Source organism: Cnephaeus nilssonii (assembly GCF_951640355.1).
Source record: "Cnephaeus nilssonii genome assembly, chromosome: 8".
In the NCBI taxonomy this organism is placed as follows: Eukaryota; Metazoa; Chordata; class Mammalia; order Chiroptera; family Vespertilionidae; genus Cnephaeus; species Cnephaeus nilssonii.
This window is the reverse complement of record NC_137079.1, coordinates 7,441,462-7,456,677: the sequence shown is the minus strand read 5'-3', so window position 1 is coordinate 7,456,677 and position 15,216 is coordinate 7,441,462. Positions and strand designations below refer to the sequence as shown.

At 56.0% G+C, this 15,216-nt stretch overlaps 1 protein-coding gene across 5 annotated transcripts in view; it reads left to right on the top strand.

The window, feature by feature from the left end:
- DCTD (dCMP deaminase) overlaps window positions 1-14,590 on the top strand; it is a 31,694-nt gene extending 17,104 nt beyond the window's left edge. For 2 of the 5 annotated variants that reach the window (XM_079778812.1, XM_079778813.1), the window contains exons 4-6: window positions 5,838-5,954; window positions 7,342-7,438; window positions 13,078-14,588. In XM_079778812.1, the coding sequence (XP_079634938.1) occupies window positions 5,838-5,954; window positions 7,342-7,438; window positions 13,078-13,156 (293 nt within the window). In that variant the 3' untranslated portion in view covers window positions 13,157-14,588. Of the gene's footprint in view, window positions 1-5,837; window positions 5,955-7,341; window positions 7,439-13,077 lie in introns of all 5 variants that reach the window. The other 3 variants (XM_079778810.1, XM_079778809.1, XM_079778811.1) reach the window with 3 other exon arrangements.
- Window positions 14,591-15,216: the final 626 nt, after the last annotated feature.

Here is a 15,216-nt window from a genome sequence, read left to right as displayed (position 1 = left end):
GAGGGGCTTACATTTCGAGGCGACCCTATCGTTAATCACCGTCTGGAAGGATCGGTACCTGGAGGCTGGCGTGATGTATGAGGCCCTGCCAGGATATCTTTCAATAATTAAGAAATAAGTCCTTGAGATTCCATTTTAGCTTCAGAAGCTGCGAAAGTTCCCGAAATGGATCTGAGAGGAGCGAGTGCATGCCCTCCCCGCTGCCCCCGCCCCCGTGTGTGCCCATCAGGCGTCTGAGGCACCCAGGGCAGTGGTGTGTGTGTGTGTGTGTGTGTGTGTGTGTGTGTGCGCGCGCGCGCGTGTGTGTGCGTGTGTGTGTGTGTGTGTGCCGTGCCCGAGGGAGATGTCCTGCGTTTAGTGACTCTAGAAGTGGGTATACTTAGACCCGTACTTCAAGCAGTAATGACACACGTTTTGTCATCAGGACAGGAATATCTTACACAAACCGGCATCGAGTTATTTTTAAAAATGCACAGGCCGACCTTGGCCTGGGGTACCCCCTTCATGTCCGCTGTTAACTGCGGGGTGAGGCCTCCCCCCTCACCTTTCTTCCAGAAGGCCGTGAGCAGACGCTCCGGGCTCCGGGGTCCTGGCCTCTGTCGTGTCCGGGAGCCGCACTGTCTGTGCCGTGACCGAGGGTGGCCCCACCGCCGAGGACCTTCAAGGTCAGGGGCAGGGGCGCTTCCCCAGAGGAAGTGTGTTGGCAGAGGTGGTGCAGGGCCGGGCTAAGAGGCCCAGGGGCCCCTCGCCGGGCCCTCTCACCTGACCCTCGCAAAGCTGCCACTCCACCTCCGCTCCGCCCTGGCAGAGTGCCCTTCAGGCTGAGGGAGGCCTTTCTTAAAGCGCCACGCCACTGAAAGCGGGGGATTTTAACAGTCCGGAGAGTGTCTTTACCTGGAGGAGAAGCTTAGTTTTCCCGTCTCCAGATCTCCTCTGGCCCCGGTTCCCGTCCCGTGCTGGGCGCACCTGCCGGTCAGCGAGGGCAGCCACACGGTTCCTGCTCAGTTACATGTGCAGCACTTAGCATTTGTTCAGCATTATCCAAGTTTCTGGGTATTTTTAGAGAAGGTGCTGTGTTTTAAACACTGTGCTTTTACTGATTTCATAGCGTGAGGAAGGGAGAGGGAGAGAGATGGAAACATCAGAGATGGGAGAGAATCACGGATCGGCTGCCTCCCTCACGCACGGCCCTCCCTGGGGACTGAGCCCGCAACCTGGGCATGTGCCCCTGACTGGAAGTCGAACCATGACCTCCCGGTTCATGGGTCAGTGCTCAACCACGGAGCCACACCGGCCAGACAGGTGTTTTTTTGATTAAACCTATTAAAGTGACCTTAGAAATACTGCTGTCTAAAATAGATATCGTGTGAGTCTTATATCAAATGAGATGCAAGTCAAATTTATAAAATGTCGAATCTCTTAAATCTAAATCGAACCGAGGATGGAATGTATCCTGTTAATTTGTCAAACTTGCAGCCAACCGCCTACCCGAGACAGTAAGGATTAATCAAGCTCTGGGGAGAGGGAATTTGAAGAATAACAGTTTTCTAATTATGCAATCTCTGCTGCGCGGTCCGAGGTTCATGCAGTGCTGCACTCTGACCGTGGGTGATAGAAAAGAGGGAAGGACAAGACCGAAGCAGAGGAACTGGCCCGTAACTACCCGAGCAGAGGCCCGCCCCCTGGCCGGGGAGGACTTGGAGTGTTGATCCGATAAGCTCGGCATTTGGCTCTGTTCCCTTCCAACAACGTTGAGAATAATCGGAGGGTTTTGCGGGACGCTTGGTGCTTAGCAAATACACTTGTCGTGTTCGGGGAGTTCTTTTGCTTATTGCCTAGCCATTGATGAGTAGTTCTAGGCCAGTGGTCGGCAAACCGCGGCTCGCCAGCCACATGCGGCTCTTTGGCCCCTGGAGTGTCCTAACGCCACTTCTTCAAAACAGACTCTCCCAGGCCGAAAACCGACTTCTGCGCATGGGCCACGAAGTTTCAATCTCACTGTACGTGCACGCCGCACGTGGTATTTTGTGGAAGAGCCACACTCAAGGGGCCAAAGAGCCGCATCTGGCTCGCGAGCTGCGGTTTGCCGACCACTAGTTGGAAAATTTGCCTTTTTTTTTTTTTGACAATTTAACTATCTTACGAATTACATCCTAGACACTCTCTCGTTGGGGTCCTGAGTCTTTATTCCTATGACTATAAAACCATGGCGTTCTCAAGATGCCTGTGAGAACCCTTCTCCTGGGTTGGCTCTTGCACTCATCTGCGCGTAGCTCTTGCCAAATTTATCCCAAGGCGGTCAGAATGCCAGCACCAGAAAGCGATACGTTTATGCTCGACCTTCTTGCTCGCAGGTCGCTGTGGAGTGTGTGTCGTAGTGAGAGAAGTGATGGAGAAGACTCGGGCCACCAGGGAGAAGGCCTGAGGAGAAGAGGGGACATTGGGGTTAGAAATGTAGATTTGGGGGGGTTTACAACTCGATCTGCTCTCCGAGAATCTGAGAATGAACGCATTGAAGAGCAGGACTGAACCTGGGGACGTGCCTAGAAAGTCGAGAGAGAGAAGGACCCATTGGAAGTAGGAGACCCCAAAGGCCCCGGTCCAGAGAAATCGAGTGTGCGTGGACACTCCACGAGTTTAATTTTCTTATATTTATTTATTTCAGAGAAGAAAGGAGAGGGAGGGAAGGAGAGAGAGAAAGATCAATGATGAGAAGGACTCGGCTGCCTCCTACACGCCCCACCCTGGGGATGGAACCCACAACCCGGGCATGTGCTCTGACTGGGAATCGAACTGTGACCTCCTGGTTCATCTCCTAGTTCATAGGTTGACGCTCAACCACTGAGCCACGCCGGCCGGGCTGTTTTCCTCATTGTCTAGCTTGACTTTGTGGGTCGTGAACTGTTCCTTTGAGAGAGCCCACGTGTGCCTGGCACCAGCCCTCAGGTCGCCAGCAGACCTCATGTTTTTCAACAGGAAGCTTATCGCTTTCATCTTGCGATGTTGTGGGTCAGAGAGGGGGGAAGTCTGTGTATGGTCCTGCATGTCATTTCTCTGAACCACCCTTTACCCAGGCGTGTTGGACGTTGCCCAAGAAAGGCTGCTTCCTATGGTAATTTTCTTCATGCACCCAGGCGCACAGCGTTGCCTTTTGCCCCAAAATGAACTTGAGGAAGACAGTTGCCGTCCACGGGACAATGTAGAAATCAAGAGAGGACAGTGCACTGGGTTTTCTCACAGATTCAGGAACTCTGTAGCTCTGGAGTAATACCAACACCACCGAAAAGCCTTTATTGGGCGGGAAGGCCTGTTTTTGATATTTGAATTTAAGAGGACTGTCTGTATTTCCCGGCGTCGGCATCAATCACTAGGATCTGCATTACCCCCCTTTATTCATTCAATAAATATTTAACACCCATTATGTTCATGGCGTCGCCTTAGACTCCGGGGGAGTCACAACAAACCTAGAAGACTGGTCCTGCCCTCGAGGGGGAAATAGAAGAAATAATTACATCTAATTGTTTTTAACGCCGAGCGGGGTTATTCCGGGCTTGGGAACGTCTTGGTCGTGGGAAGGACGTGGGGGCAAGGGGACTTCTGTGAGGCCGGCATCCTCCTGGGCCCTGAGCCTGGAGCCCATCTCTCCTTCCTGTCCTCCCCTCCCCTGGGGGGTGTATGGACTGGGGGGCTCAGGGGGCTGGCTCAGGCCCCTCTGGCCCGCAGGGGTTCTCTGGTGGGCTGCCGTCTGATTAAGTGCAGCTTTTCTTTTCCTTGAGATTTTCTTCCAATGCCTGAGACTGTTGGTTCCCACACACGCCTGAGACCTCCTAAATGGTGGCCTTCGTGGACTAAAAGGAGTGCTCCCAGTGTTTCCTAGGAGGGCCTGGTCAGCTTCCTGCCCGCAGCACCGCAGAGCTGCTGCCGGACACGCACAGTGGCCACCCCACCCGAGACCGGGAGGCCCGGGAGGAAGCTGGGCCCGAGGAGGCCCTCAGTAAAGGCTCGTTGACCGAGGAGGACGTCACGGCCCCAGTGTGCCCGGGCCGAGAGGCGGCCTCGGCACGCCTGGGGGAGGACGTGCGTAGGCTGGTGGTGGTGGGAGAGGGCGAGGAGGCCCTCGGAGCCCCATGTTTATAATTCCAGGAGGTTTGTGTGAGTTGGACCAGGGCCAGATAGTCATTAATTCGTTCAACAAACATTGATTTTAGCACTTGCATGAGTAACGTGTGTTGTTAAGTCACCTTGGGGCTGCCAGAGGGTTCTGTGAGGCAGTGTTTCCTAGACGCATCTGCATGTTAGAAACACGTGAGGGAACCGCTTAGACTCTAGGTTTCAAAGCCCAGTCCACACCCAGGCCATGTCAGGTTCCGGGTGTGGGACCCCGACAGCCGTGTTTTGGAACATCCGAGGATTCCAGCCTGCAGACATTGGTGAACCACTGCCTCAGGGAGATATAATATAGTCTTAGATAACGCACCCAGAAAAGGAAATAGCAATGAAGAGAGCATACAGTGCCCTGGCCGGTTTGGCTCAGATTATAGTGTCAGCCTTCAGACCGAAGGATCTCGGGTTCGATTTCCGGTCAAGGGCACGTGCCTGGGTTGTAGGTTCGATTAATGGCCTCGGTCAGGGTGCATTGGGCAGGCAACAAGTCAGTGTGTCTCTTACATCAGTGTTTTTCTCTCTCTCCCCCTCCTCCCTCCCTTCCACTCTCTCTCTAAAGATCAATGGAAAAAATATCCTTAGGTGAGGATAAAGAAAAAAAAGATAGCATATATATATATAAAGGATAAAGAAAAAAAATAGCATATAGCCACCGCGCAGAGCAGGCAGGAGATTCCGAACTAGATTGGAGTGGTGAGCACAACTCCTGCCTTGAGGGGAGCGCCCCGTGGATTAGGTGGTGCGAACCCCCAGCCCAAGGCCCTGGGAAGGTGCGTGGGCTTTGGCAGGTGCGGGAGGGGAGAGGAGGGAGCTCCCTTCATCCTGGAATTCTGGCAGGTCTGGGGATGAATAACCTTGGATCCCGTGTAGAGATCTTAGGTGGAATGAGCCAGTATAGCAAGAACTTGACTTTTCCCACGACCGGCGTGGCCCAGTGGTTGAGCGTTAACCTATGTATGCACCAGGAGGTCACAGTTCGATTTCCGGTCAGAGCACATGCCCTGGTTGTGGGCTCGATCCCCAGTGTGGGGCCTGCAGGAGGCAGCTGATCCATGATTCTCTCTCATCATTGATGTTTCTCTCTCTCTCTCCCCCTTCCTCTCTGAAATCAATAAAACAAAACACAAAAACAAACTTGACTTTTCATTGCCATTGAGTGGATGCATGTTTTTCTTATGAAAGACGAACTCCTGGGCACCCACTGGGTGTGCGTGTGGGCCGGGAACCATGAGGCCACGCAGATCCCGCGGGTCAGGAATGCTCAGCTCCACGTCTTGATTCTCTTGCTCTTACCATTGCTCCTGCCCTCTCAGTGGCCACAGAGAAAGCACATCCCTGCGTGTGCATGTCAGCGCACCAATGAGCCATTTTGTGTGGGCAGTTCCACGCCCCAGGGCCTGTGGCTGCGCGTGGGGTGGGGGAGGTGTCCGACCCCGGCCCCTCCTGGCGGCTCTAGGTGCTCACAGGCCCTGGGCTGTTCAATCGCCAAGCCTTCGGGCCACATGGCCCTCATTGGCATTCTCAGCACTTCTGGTTTCTAATTATTATTATTTTTTAAATCGAGTCTGTTATATGTTATTTCAGAGGGCGGAACGGAACGCTTCGGCCCTCTGTGTGCATTCTTCCTGAGCCCCAATCTCAGTGTTTCTCTTTCTTCTCGCTCCCGCCCGCAGTGTGCCACGCCGAGCTGAACGCCATCATGAACAAGAACTCGGCCGACGTGAAGGGCTGCACCATCTACGTGGCCTTGTTCCCGTGTAACGAGTGCGCGAAGCTCATCATCCAGGCAGGTAGGCGCGGGCGGCCCCTCTGTCACGCCTGCGCCGCGGCCTGCCCCTCGCCGCCCCTCGCCGATGGGTTTGATCCGACATTGCTGCTGTTTAGATCTAAGTTAATTGCACGATCGACTTCGCAGGATGCTGCCCGTGTTTTGTTTCTGAACGGTGCCAGGTATTCTGCGACTAATTGCATCCTCTGCGATTCTTAACATGCTCCTAATTTCGTTTGCAACTTCTTAAACTGCAAGCTGCCGAAAAGCAACGCGGGCTTTGCATATCGTTACTGTCAGTTTTCTGTCCTCTGGCATATCGTGCATAGATTACGGGGTGGCGGGGGGGGGGGGGGGGGGCGAGAAATGAGTTTCTGTCAGATACAAGGTCAGCTGGGAGGCTGTATGTGAAATTTTAATGTGTAGCTAATGTAGGGTAGATATTTGAGGACCTAACCATATCTCTGCGTTTTAATGTCATAAGACTCCAATGGTACCGTGTTAGAGGCGTGTTAAGTTTTTCTTACCCCAAAGCGACAGCATTGTGTTCTGAACAGTTCACCTTTTTCAAATTGTCACATCTAAGATTCAGCCACACTCTGTCTCCATAAAACTCTCGGCGTGAGATTTAAAGGCTCACCGTGTGGGCCAGATGTGCGGCTTAGAGGGGCTGTTTGTCACGAGCCTGTGGGTCTGTGAGCAGAGGGGGTCTGCCGGCGTTAGAGCCGGGGTCTCTGTGGCTCCCCCGCGGGCGCTGGAAGGTCCTTGGGGACACAAGCACGAGACGGTGCAGGCGTGGGCAGAGCCGCGCGTGTCCTGGGAGGCCAGCCCCCCCCTCCCCCCCCCGGCTGTCCCTGGGAGCCGGTGTGGGGAGTGCCGGCCAGGCCCCCGCCTAGGGTCAGCGCTGCTGGGGAGACGGGAGAAGCCCCAGGTGGGTCTGCAGAGCCGTCCAGGGAAGGCGCTGGTCTCTCCGATTTTGCCAGCACGCTCCCCTCCCGCCATGAGCCTCTCGAGTTCAACAGTAATTGCCTCGTGAGGAAAGAATGTCTGATTGCCCGCAGTAAAGGAAATTTGGAAATTTGTTAATCGGATCGAGGCTTGAGGACTTGACATGTTTTCACTTTGCATTTGTTAAAAAAAAAAAAAATCCATAAAGGCTGGAGGGCAGATTCCACGCCGCCTGTCCTGTCCGCTGCTGGACCGGAGCGGGCTCCTGGTTGCAGCCACTGGGCGGTGTGGACGCGCCCTCGGAAGAGGCGGTTCGTCGCAGACCCCGCCATTAGGTGGATGCGTGCTTTTCTTACAGAAGATGCACTGCTGGGCACCCACAAGGCTCCGGGGCAGCGCTGCCATCCGTGGCGGCGTCACTGCTTGTATTAATGGGGCTTCTTGCCTTGTTGCCTTTTAAGGTATCAAAGAAGTGATTTTCATGTCTGATAAGTACCACGATAGCGAGGAGACCACCGCCGCCAGGCTCATGTTTGATATGGCTGGGGTCGCCTTCAGGTGAGTGGAGGGCCCGAGGCCTGATGGAGAAACGGGGTGGTCTGAGGCCTGATGGAGAAACGGGGAGGCCCGAGGTCTGATGGAGAAACGGGGAGGTCTGAGGCCTGATGGAGAAACGGGGTGGCCTGAGGCCTGATGGAGAAACGGGGAGGTCTGAGGCCTGATGGAGAAATGGGGAGGCCCGAGGCCTGATGGAGAAACGGGGTGGCCTGATGGAGAAACGGGGAGGCCTGAGGTCTGATGGAGAAACGGGGAGGCCTGAGGTCTGATGGAGAAACGGGGAGGTCTGAGGCCTGATGGAGAAACGGGGAGGCCTGAGGTCTGATGGAGAAACGGGGAGGCCTGAGGTCTGTTGGAGAAACGGGGAGGTCTGAGGCCTGATGGAGAAACGGGGTGGCCTGAGGCCTGATGGAGAAACGGGGAGGTCTGAGGCCTGATGGAGAAATGGGGAGGCCCGAGGCCTGATGGAGAAACGGGGTGGCCTGATGGAGAAACGGGGAGGCCTGAGGTCTGATGGAGAAACGGGGAGGCCTGAGGTCTGATGGAGAAACGGGGAGGCCTGAGGTCTGATGGAGAAACGGGGAGGTCTGAGGCCTGATGGAGAAACGGGGAGGTCTGAGGCCTGATGGAGAAACGGGGTGGTCTGATGGAGAAACGGGGTGGTCTGAGGCCTGATGGAGAAACGGGGAGGCCCGAGGCCTGATGGAGAAACGGGGAGGCCCGAGGCCTGATGGAGAAACGGGGAGGCCCGAGGTCTGATGGAGAAACGGGGTGGCTGAGGCCTGATGGAGAAACGGGGTGGCTGAGGCCTGATGGAGAAACGGGGTGGCTGAGGCCTGATGGAGAAACGGGGTGGCTGAGGCCTGATGGAGAAACGGGGTGGCTGAGGCCTGATGGAGAAACGGGGAGGCCCGAGGCCTGATGGAGAAACGGGGAGGCCCGAGGCCTGATGGAGAAACGGGGTGGCTGAGGCCTGATGGAGAAACGGGGAGGCCCGAGGCCTGATGGAGAAACGGGGTGGCTGAGGCCTGATGGAGAAACGGGGAGGCCCGAGGCCTGATGGAGAAACGGGGTGGCCCAAGGCCTGATGGAGAAACGGGGAGGCCCGAGGCCTGATGGAGAAACGGGGAGGCCTGAGGCCTGATGGAGAAACGGGGAGGTCTGATGGAGAAACGGGGTGGCCTGAGGCCTGATGGAGAAACGGGGTGGTCTGAGGCCTGATGGAGAAACGGGGAGGCCTGAGGTCTGATGGAGAAACGGGGAGGTCTGATGGAGAAACGGGGAGGCCTGAGGCCTGATGGAGAAACGGGGAGGTCTGAGGTCTGATGGAGAAACGGGGAGGCCCGAGGTCTGATGGAGAAACGGGGAGGTCTGAGGCCTGATGGAGAAACGGGGAGGTCTGAGGTCTGATGGAGAAACGGGGTGGCCCGAGGCCTGATGGAGAAACGGGGAGGTCTGAGGTCTGATGGAGAAACGGGGAGGTCTGATGGAGAAACGGGGAGGTCTGAGGTCTGATGGAGAAACGGGGAGGTCTGAGGCCTGATGGAGAAACGGGGAGGCCTGATGGAGAAACGGGGAGGTCTGAGGTCTGATGGAGAAACGGGGAGGCCCGAGGTCTGATGGAGAAACGGGGAGGTCTGAGGCCTGATGGAGAAACGGGGAGGTCTGAGGTCTGATGGAGAAACGGGGTGGCCCGAGGCCTGATGGAGAAACGGGGAGGTCTGAGGTCTGATGGAGAAACGGGGAGGTCTGATGGAGAAACGGGGAGGTCTGAGGTCTGATGGAGAAACGGGGAGGTCTGAGGCCTGATGGAGAAACGGGGTGGTCTGAGGCCTGATGGAGAAACGGGGAGGCCCGAGGTCTGATGGAGAAACGGGGAGGTCTGAGGCCTGATGGAGAAACGGGGAGGTCTGAGGTCTGATGGAGAAACGGGGTGGCCCGAGGCCTGATGGAGAAACGGGGAGGTCTGAGGCCTGATGGAGAAACGGGGAGGCCTGATGGAGAAACGGGGAGGTCTGAGGTCTGATGGAGAAACGGGGAGGCCCGAGGTCTGATGGAGAAACGGGGAGGTCTGAGGCCTGATGGAGAAACGGGGAGGTCTGAGGTCTGATGGAGAAACGGGGTGGCCCGAGGCCTGATGGAGAAACGGGGAGGTCTGAGGTCTGATGGAGAAACGGGGAGGTCTGATGGAGAAACGGGGAGGTCTGAGGTCTGATGGAGAAACGGGGAGGTCTGAGGCCTGATGGAGAAACGGGGTGGTCTGAGGCCTGATGGAGAAACGGGGAGGCCCGAGGTCTGATGGAGAAACGGGGAGGTCTGAGGCCTGATGGAGAAACGGGGAGGTCTGAGGTCTGATGGAGAAACGGGGTGGCCCGAGGCCTGATGGAGAAACGGGGAGGTCTGAGGTCTGATGGAGAAACGGGGAGGTCTGATGGAGAAACGGGGAGGTCTGAGGTCTGATGGAGAAACGGGGAGGTCTGAGGCCTGATGGAGAAACGGGGTGGTCTGAGGCCTGATGGAGAAACGGGGAGGCCTGAGGCCTGATGGAGAAACGGGGAGGTCTGAGGCCTGATGGAGAAACGGGGTGGTCTGAGGCCTGATGGAGAAACGGGGTGGTCTGAGGTCTGATGGAGAAACGGGGAGGTCTGATGGAGAAACGGGGAGGTCTGAGGTCTGATGGAGAAACGGGGAGGTCTGATGGAGAAACGGGGAGGCCTGAGGTCTGATGGAGAAACGGGGAGGTCTGAGGCCTGATGGAGAAACGGGGAGGTCTGATGGAGAAACGGGGAGGTCTGAGGTCTGATGGAGAAACGGGGAGGTCTGAGGTCTGATGGAGAAACGGGGAGGTCTGATGGAGAAACGGGGAGGCCTGAGGCCTGATGGAGAAACGGGGAGGTCTGAGGTCTGATGGAGAAACGGGGAGGCCCGAGGTCTGATGGAGAAACGGGGAGGTCTGAGGCCTGATGGAGAAACGGGGAGGCCTGAGGCCTGATGGAGAAACGGGGAGGCCTGAGGCCTGATGGAGAAACGGGGTGGCCCGAGGCCTGATGGAGAAACGGGGAGGCCTGAGGCCTGATGGAGAAACGGGGAGGTCTGAGGTCTGATGGAGAAACGGGGTGGCCCGAGGCCTGATAGAGAAACGGGGAGGTCTGAGGTCTGATGGAGAAACGGGGAGGTCTGATGGAGAAACGGGGAGGTCTGAGGTCTGATGGAGAAACGGGGAGGTCTGAGGCCTGATGGAGAAACGGGGAGGCCTGAGGCCTGATGGAGAAACGGGGAGGTCTGAGGCCTGATGGAGAAACGGGGTGGTCTGAGGCCTGATGGAGAAACGGGGTGGTCTGAGGTCTGATGGAGAAACGGGGAGGTCTGATGGAGAAACGGGGAGGTCTGAGGTCTGATGGAGAAACGGGGAGGTCTGAGGCCTGATGGAGAAACGGGGAGGTCTGAGGCCTGATGGAGAAACGGGGTGTCCTGAGGCCTGATGGAGAAACGGGGAAGTCTGAGGCCTGATGGAGAAACGGGGAGGCCTGATGGAGAAACGGGGAGGCCTGAGGCCTGATGGAGAAACGGGGAGGTCTGAGGCCTGATGGAGAAACGGGGAGGTCTGAGGTCTGATGGAGAAACGGGGAGGTCTGAGGTCTGATGGAGAAACGGGGAGGCCTGAGGCCTGATGGAGAAACGGGGAGGTCTGAGGTCTGATGGAGAAATGGGGAGGTCTGAGGCCTGATGGAGAAACGGGGAGGTCTGAGGCCTGATGGAGAAACGGGGAGGTCTGAGGCCTGATGGAGAAACGGGGAGGTCTGAGGCCTGATGGAGAAACGGGGAGGTCTGAGGTCTGATGGAGAAACGGGGTGGCCTGAGGCCTGATTGAGAAACGGGGAGGTCTGAGGCCTGATGGAGAAATGGGGAGGTCTGAGGTCTGATGGAGAAACGGGGTGGCCTGAGGCCTGATGGAGAAACGGGGAGGTCTGAGGTCTGATGGAGAAACGGGGTGGTCTGATGGAGAAACGGGGTGGCCTGGACCCGTGTTTCGTTTCTGCCTGTGATGCCCGCCTCCCCTCCACCTCTGGCGCCTCTTTCCCAGGGCGGTGGGCTGAACCTCTCGGTGTGTTTTAGGGGCGGGTCGTTAAGAGCAGGGATAGAGGTAGTTGAAGCCGATCTGGCTAATAATTGTGCTTTTAAAAAAAGATTTTTACTGATTTCAGAGAGGGAGGGACAGGGAGAAAGAGAGAGAAACATCAAGGATGAGAGAGAATCATTGACCCACTGCCTCCTGCACGCCCACACTGGGGGCTGAGCCCGCAACCCGCGCTCGTGCCCTGACCGGGAATCGAACCGTGACCTCCTGGCTCATCGGTCCGTGCTCAGCCCCTGGGCCATGGCGGCCGGGCGGGTTGCGCTTTAATGTCAGGAGCTTTCCAGGGCTTGAGCTGATGGCTCTCCTAGCGAGAAACTGTTAAAAACTCACAAGTTTGACAATAGAACATTAAGCCTTTGTACATCTAGCCAGGGTGACAACTCCTGCACAGAGCATTCAGGGTGACAGTACGCTGCCGGGGGAGAGACAACAGGAACCCTCTGGACAGCAGCGTTTGAGACCGCGACTGGAAGCCACTTAGACGTTTATGATTGTCTCTGCCAGGCAGAGCGTGGGGGGCAGGTTTGACCTGCAGGTGCGTTCCAGCGCCTTCGATTCATGGTGGACACCTGTTCTGAGGCTGTGAGCTTCTGAAGCAGGCTCTTTGCGGTACTTACGGTCAGCAGTGGGGCTCTTGGAATCAGTGACACCCCTGGCCCCTCGCGTCCGTCATTAGGGATACAGGTTGTAGGCTGTGAATCTGTTACGCTTTTTGAGACACTAAATCCACATTTTTTTTTTTTAACGTACTAATAATTAGACATTGACTCTTTATTGATTTTTAAAAGAATATGTGTGGTCCCCAGATATTTTCTTTTTAACTGTTACAGGAGGTACATCAAGGAGTAAAGAAATGATAGTGGGTGTATTTCACGTCTGCATTTTTTAGAACACGCGTTTAAAAAAGACTCCTCGCTAAACCTAGCTGTTTTCTGGCGATATGTGTAAGAGGCAAAAGAAAATGGACTCTTATTTGCGTTCGAGTGATTTCACGTTGGCTCTAGAAATTTCCTAGAAATCAGATAAGTCTGGTAGAAAGGTAGTGATGGGATATCATGTTGTGCAGCTAACTTGTTAGGGGTCCTTTGCCCCCCAATAATTCATGTGCTCAGCCAGCCGAGGAGCCTGCAGCCACGCCCCCAGCATCGCCTGGGTCTGAGTCTTAGGGGCCGTGTTCCTGTCTGCACGGGGCCCTGAAATTGGCTCCTATAGGAGAAAGTGCGTCCCCAGAAAATGTGTGGGTTAAGCCAAACCTAACAGATAACTTTAACTACTCACTGGATAATGCCATTATATATATATATTTTAATATATTTTTTATTGTTGATAGTATTACAGATACCTTCCATTCCCCCCACTTTACACCCCTCCTCCTAACCCCTACCCACCCCCCCGCCCCCAGTCTTCACCACCCTGTTGCCCGTGTCCGTGGGTTATGCCTGTAAGTACACAAGTTCTTCAGTTTATCTCTTTCATTATATATTTTGCTTCTTCCATTTAGGAAATTCACACCCAAGTGCAGCAAGATCGTCATTGACTTTGATTCCATCAACAGCAGGCCCAGCCAGAAGCTTCCGTGAGTCCCATCCCATTACACCGCCGGGAGTGGGGACCCCCTCCTCCAGGAGCCGGGGCGCCTTTCACCTGGAGTTACACGCAGCCTTCCCGTCCGGGCGGCACTCGGAGACGCACATCTAAAGCACGCAGAGCCTCACCTCCCCGACTCCCTCCCGTCGCCCGGAATCTGCGTCTGATTAAGCTGTTGCTTTAGGGTTAAGATAACGGGGCCCGTGCCCGGCCCATCTCGAGGGGCTGGCGCGGGGTGCCTGCCCCTTTGGGTGCTGGTTTTCTGGGGTGCAGGAGAGCGTCCCCACGCGCGCCGTCACCCACCGCACGTCACCGCTACTGCACGCGGTGGGCTAGGCGGACAAATCATAGCCATCGTGTTCCTGCGGCAGAGCCGGCACGCTGATGGGAACATCTGGCCCACATGAAGCAGAGCGTGTAGTGCCCGTGGGAACACGGAGGGCCCGCATGGCAGCGGCATTGAGCTGTGTGCTTGGGAGTCCGGGGTCCCCCCAGACACCCGGAGAGGACGGCCGCCGTGGTCATGGTGGTGGCGGAGCTGAGTTCTGGACCCTTTCTTCGCTTTGCTGTCCTGCTCCCCCCGGGGGAGTGGCCTCCTGTCCCTCTGGGGGTGGGGACTCTGGTGCTTTTTGTTGTTTTTTTCTGACTCCTGTGTTTTTATCTCATTTTTGGTTTGTGGGTCACATATTACATCGTCGTTCCCGAGCAGACAGCTCATCTTGTCGCCCCCAAGACCACATCCTGCTGCGGGGGCGGGGACTGTGTGGAGGGGCGGCCATCACGGGTCATTCCCAAGACCACTCCCAAGGCCTCTCCCAAGGTCATTCCCAAGACCACTCCCAAGGCCTCTCCCAAGGTCATTCCCAAGACCACTCCCAAGGCCTCTCCCAAGGTCATTCCCAAGACCACTCCCAAGGTCATTCCCAAGGCCTTTCCCAAGGTTATTCCCAAGGTCATTCCCAAGGCCTCTCCCAAGGTCATTCCCAAGGCCTCTCCCAAGGTTATTCCCAAGGTCATTCCCAAGTAAGTGATTCCTAACCTGTAAGTGAGATGTGCGGAGATCCAGGTGCCTCCAGGCGGTTTTCGCCAGATCTGGTGGCCAGGCCTCATCTGCGCCCCCGGCTCCAGGCCTTCCTCCTCGGACACTGATCGCACCTTCCTGTCGCTGTGAGCGGGGGTGAGGTGGGGGGGGGGGGGTGGCTGGCTGGACACTTGTCTCTAATCCCACTTAGTTTTTATTGAACGTGTTCAGTCAGCCCCTCTGTGGAGAAAGTGGTTTCTTTACCCTAAAGATGATGACTGGCTTTAAAGGGCTCTTATATTTTTATGAGTTTTTATTTTGTCTCTGAGGATTTGTACTCCGTATTCCGGAGCATTTTGTAATTTGGCTCCTTACCAACATTATTAAAATCTTATTAAAACCTACCCCAGCGAAGGATGTTCATTTTTATCTTGTAATTATGTGCCTGGTTCTCGGTTCCCGTCGTCCCTGCATTGTCTGCGAAGCACATTACATGTGTTTTAATGCTCGGGGGACAGTCTGAGACGGGACGCCGCGTGCTGCCCGGGGCTGGCGGGCGGCAGCGCTGCTTCGTGGACCAGACGGAAGCCGTGAGGAAGGTTCTCTGACGCCCCGTCCTGGGCCCCTGCTCTCAGGGAGCTGAGTCCGAACTGAGCGGCCTTGCAGCAGCCCAGCGGGCGTCCTGAGAAGCGCTCGGAGGTGCGGGGTAAAGCCATCCCCTCCTCAACGTGGAAACTGGGTCCAGGAGCCCCAAACAGCCCACTCTGCCAGCCTCTGCACTTTGCCAGCGGCCTCCACCCGCATTCACTCTCTCGGGGACCGAGTTGTCTGCCCTTAGTGTCCACATCCGAGTGTGGCCCGTGGGGGGGTGGGGGGGGCAGGGCTCAGAAGTGAGTGTCTGCAGGTGCCCAGCTATTACTCATTTCCAAGCCAGAGATTTTTTAGAAAGGTTTAAGAAGTCTTCGTTAAGTTAAAAGAATTGGAGGAGGGGTTGTGTGCACTGCTTACCGCTCAGTCGTGGAATTACGAGTG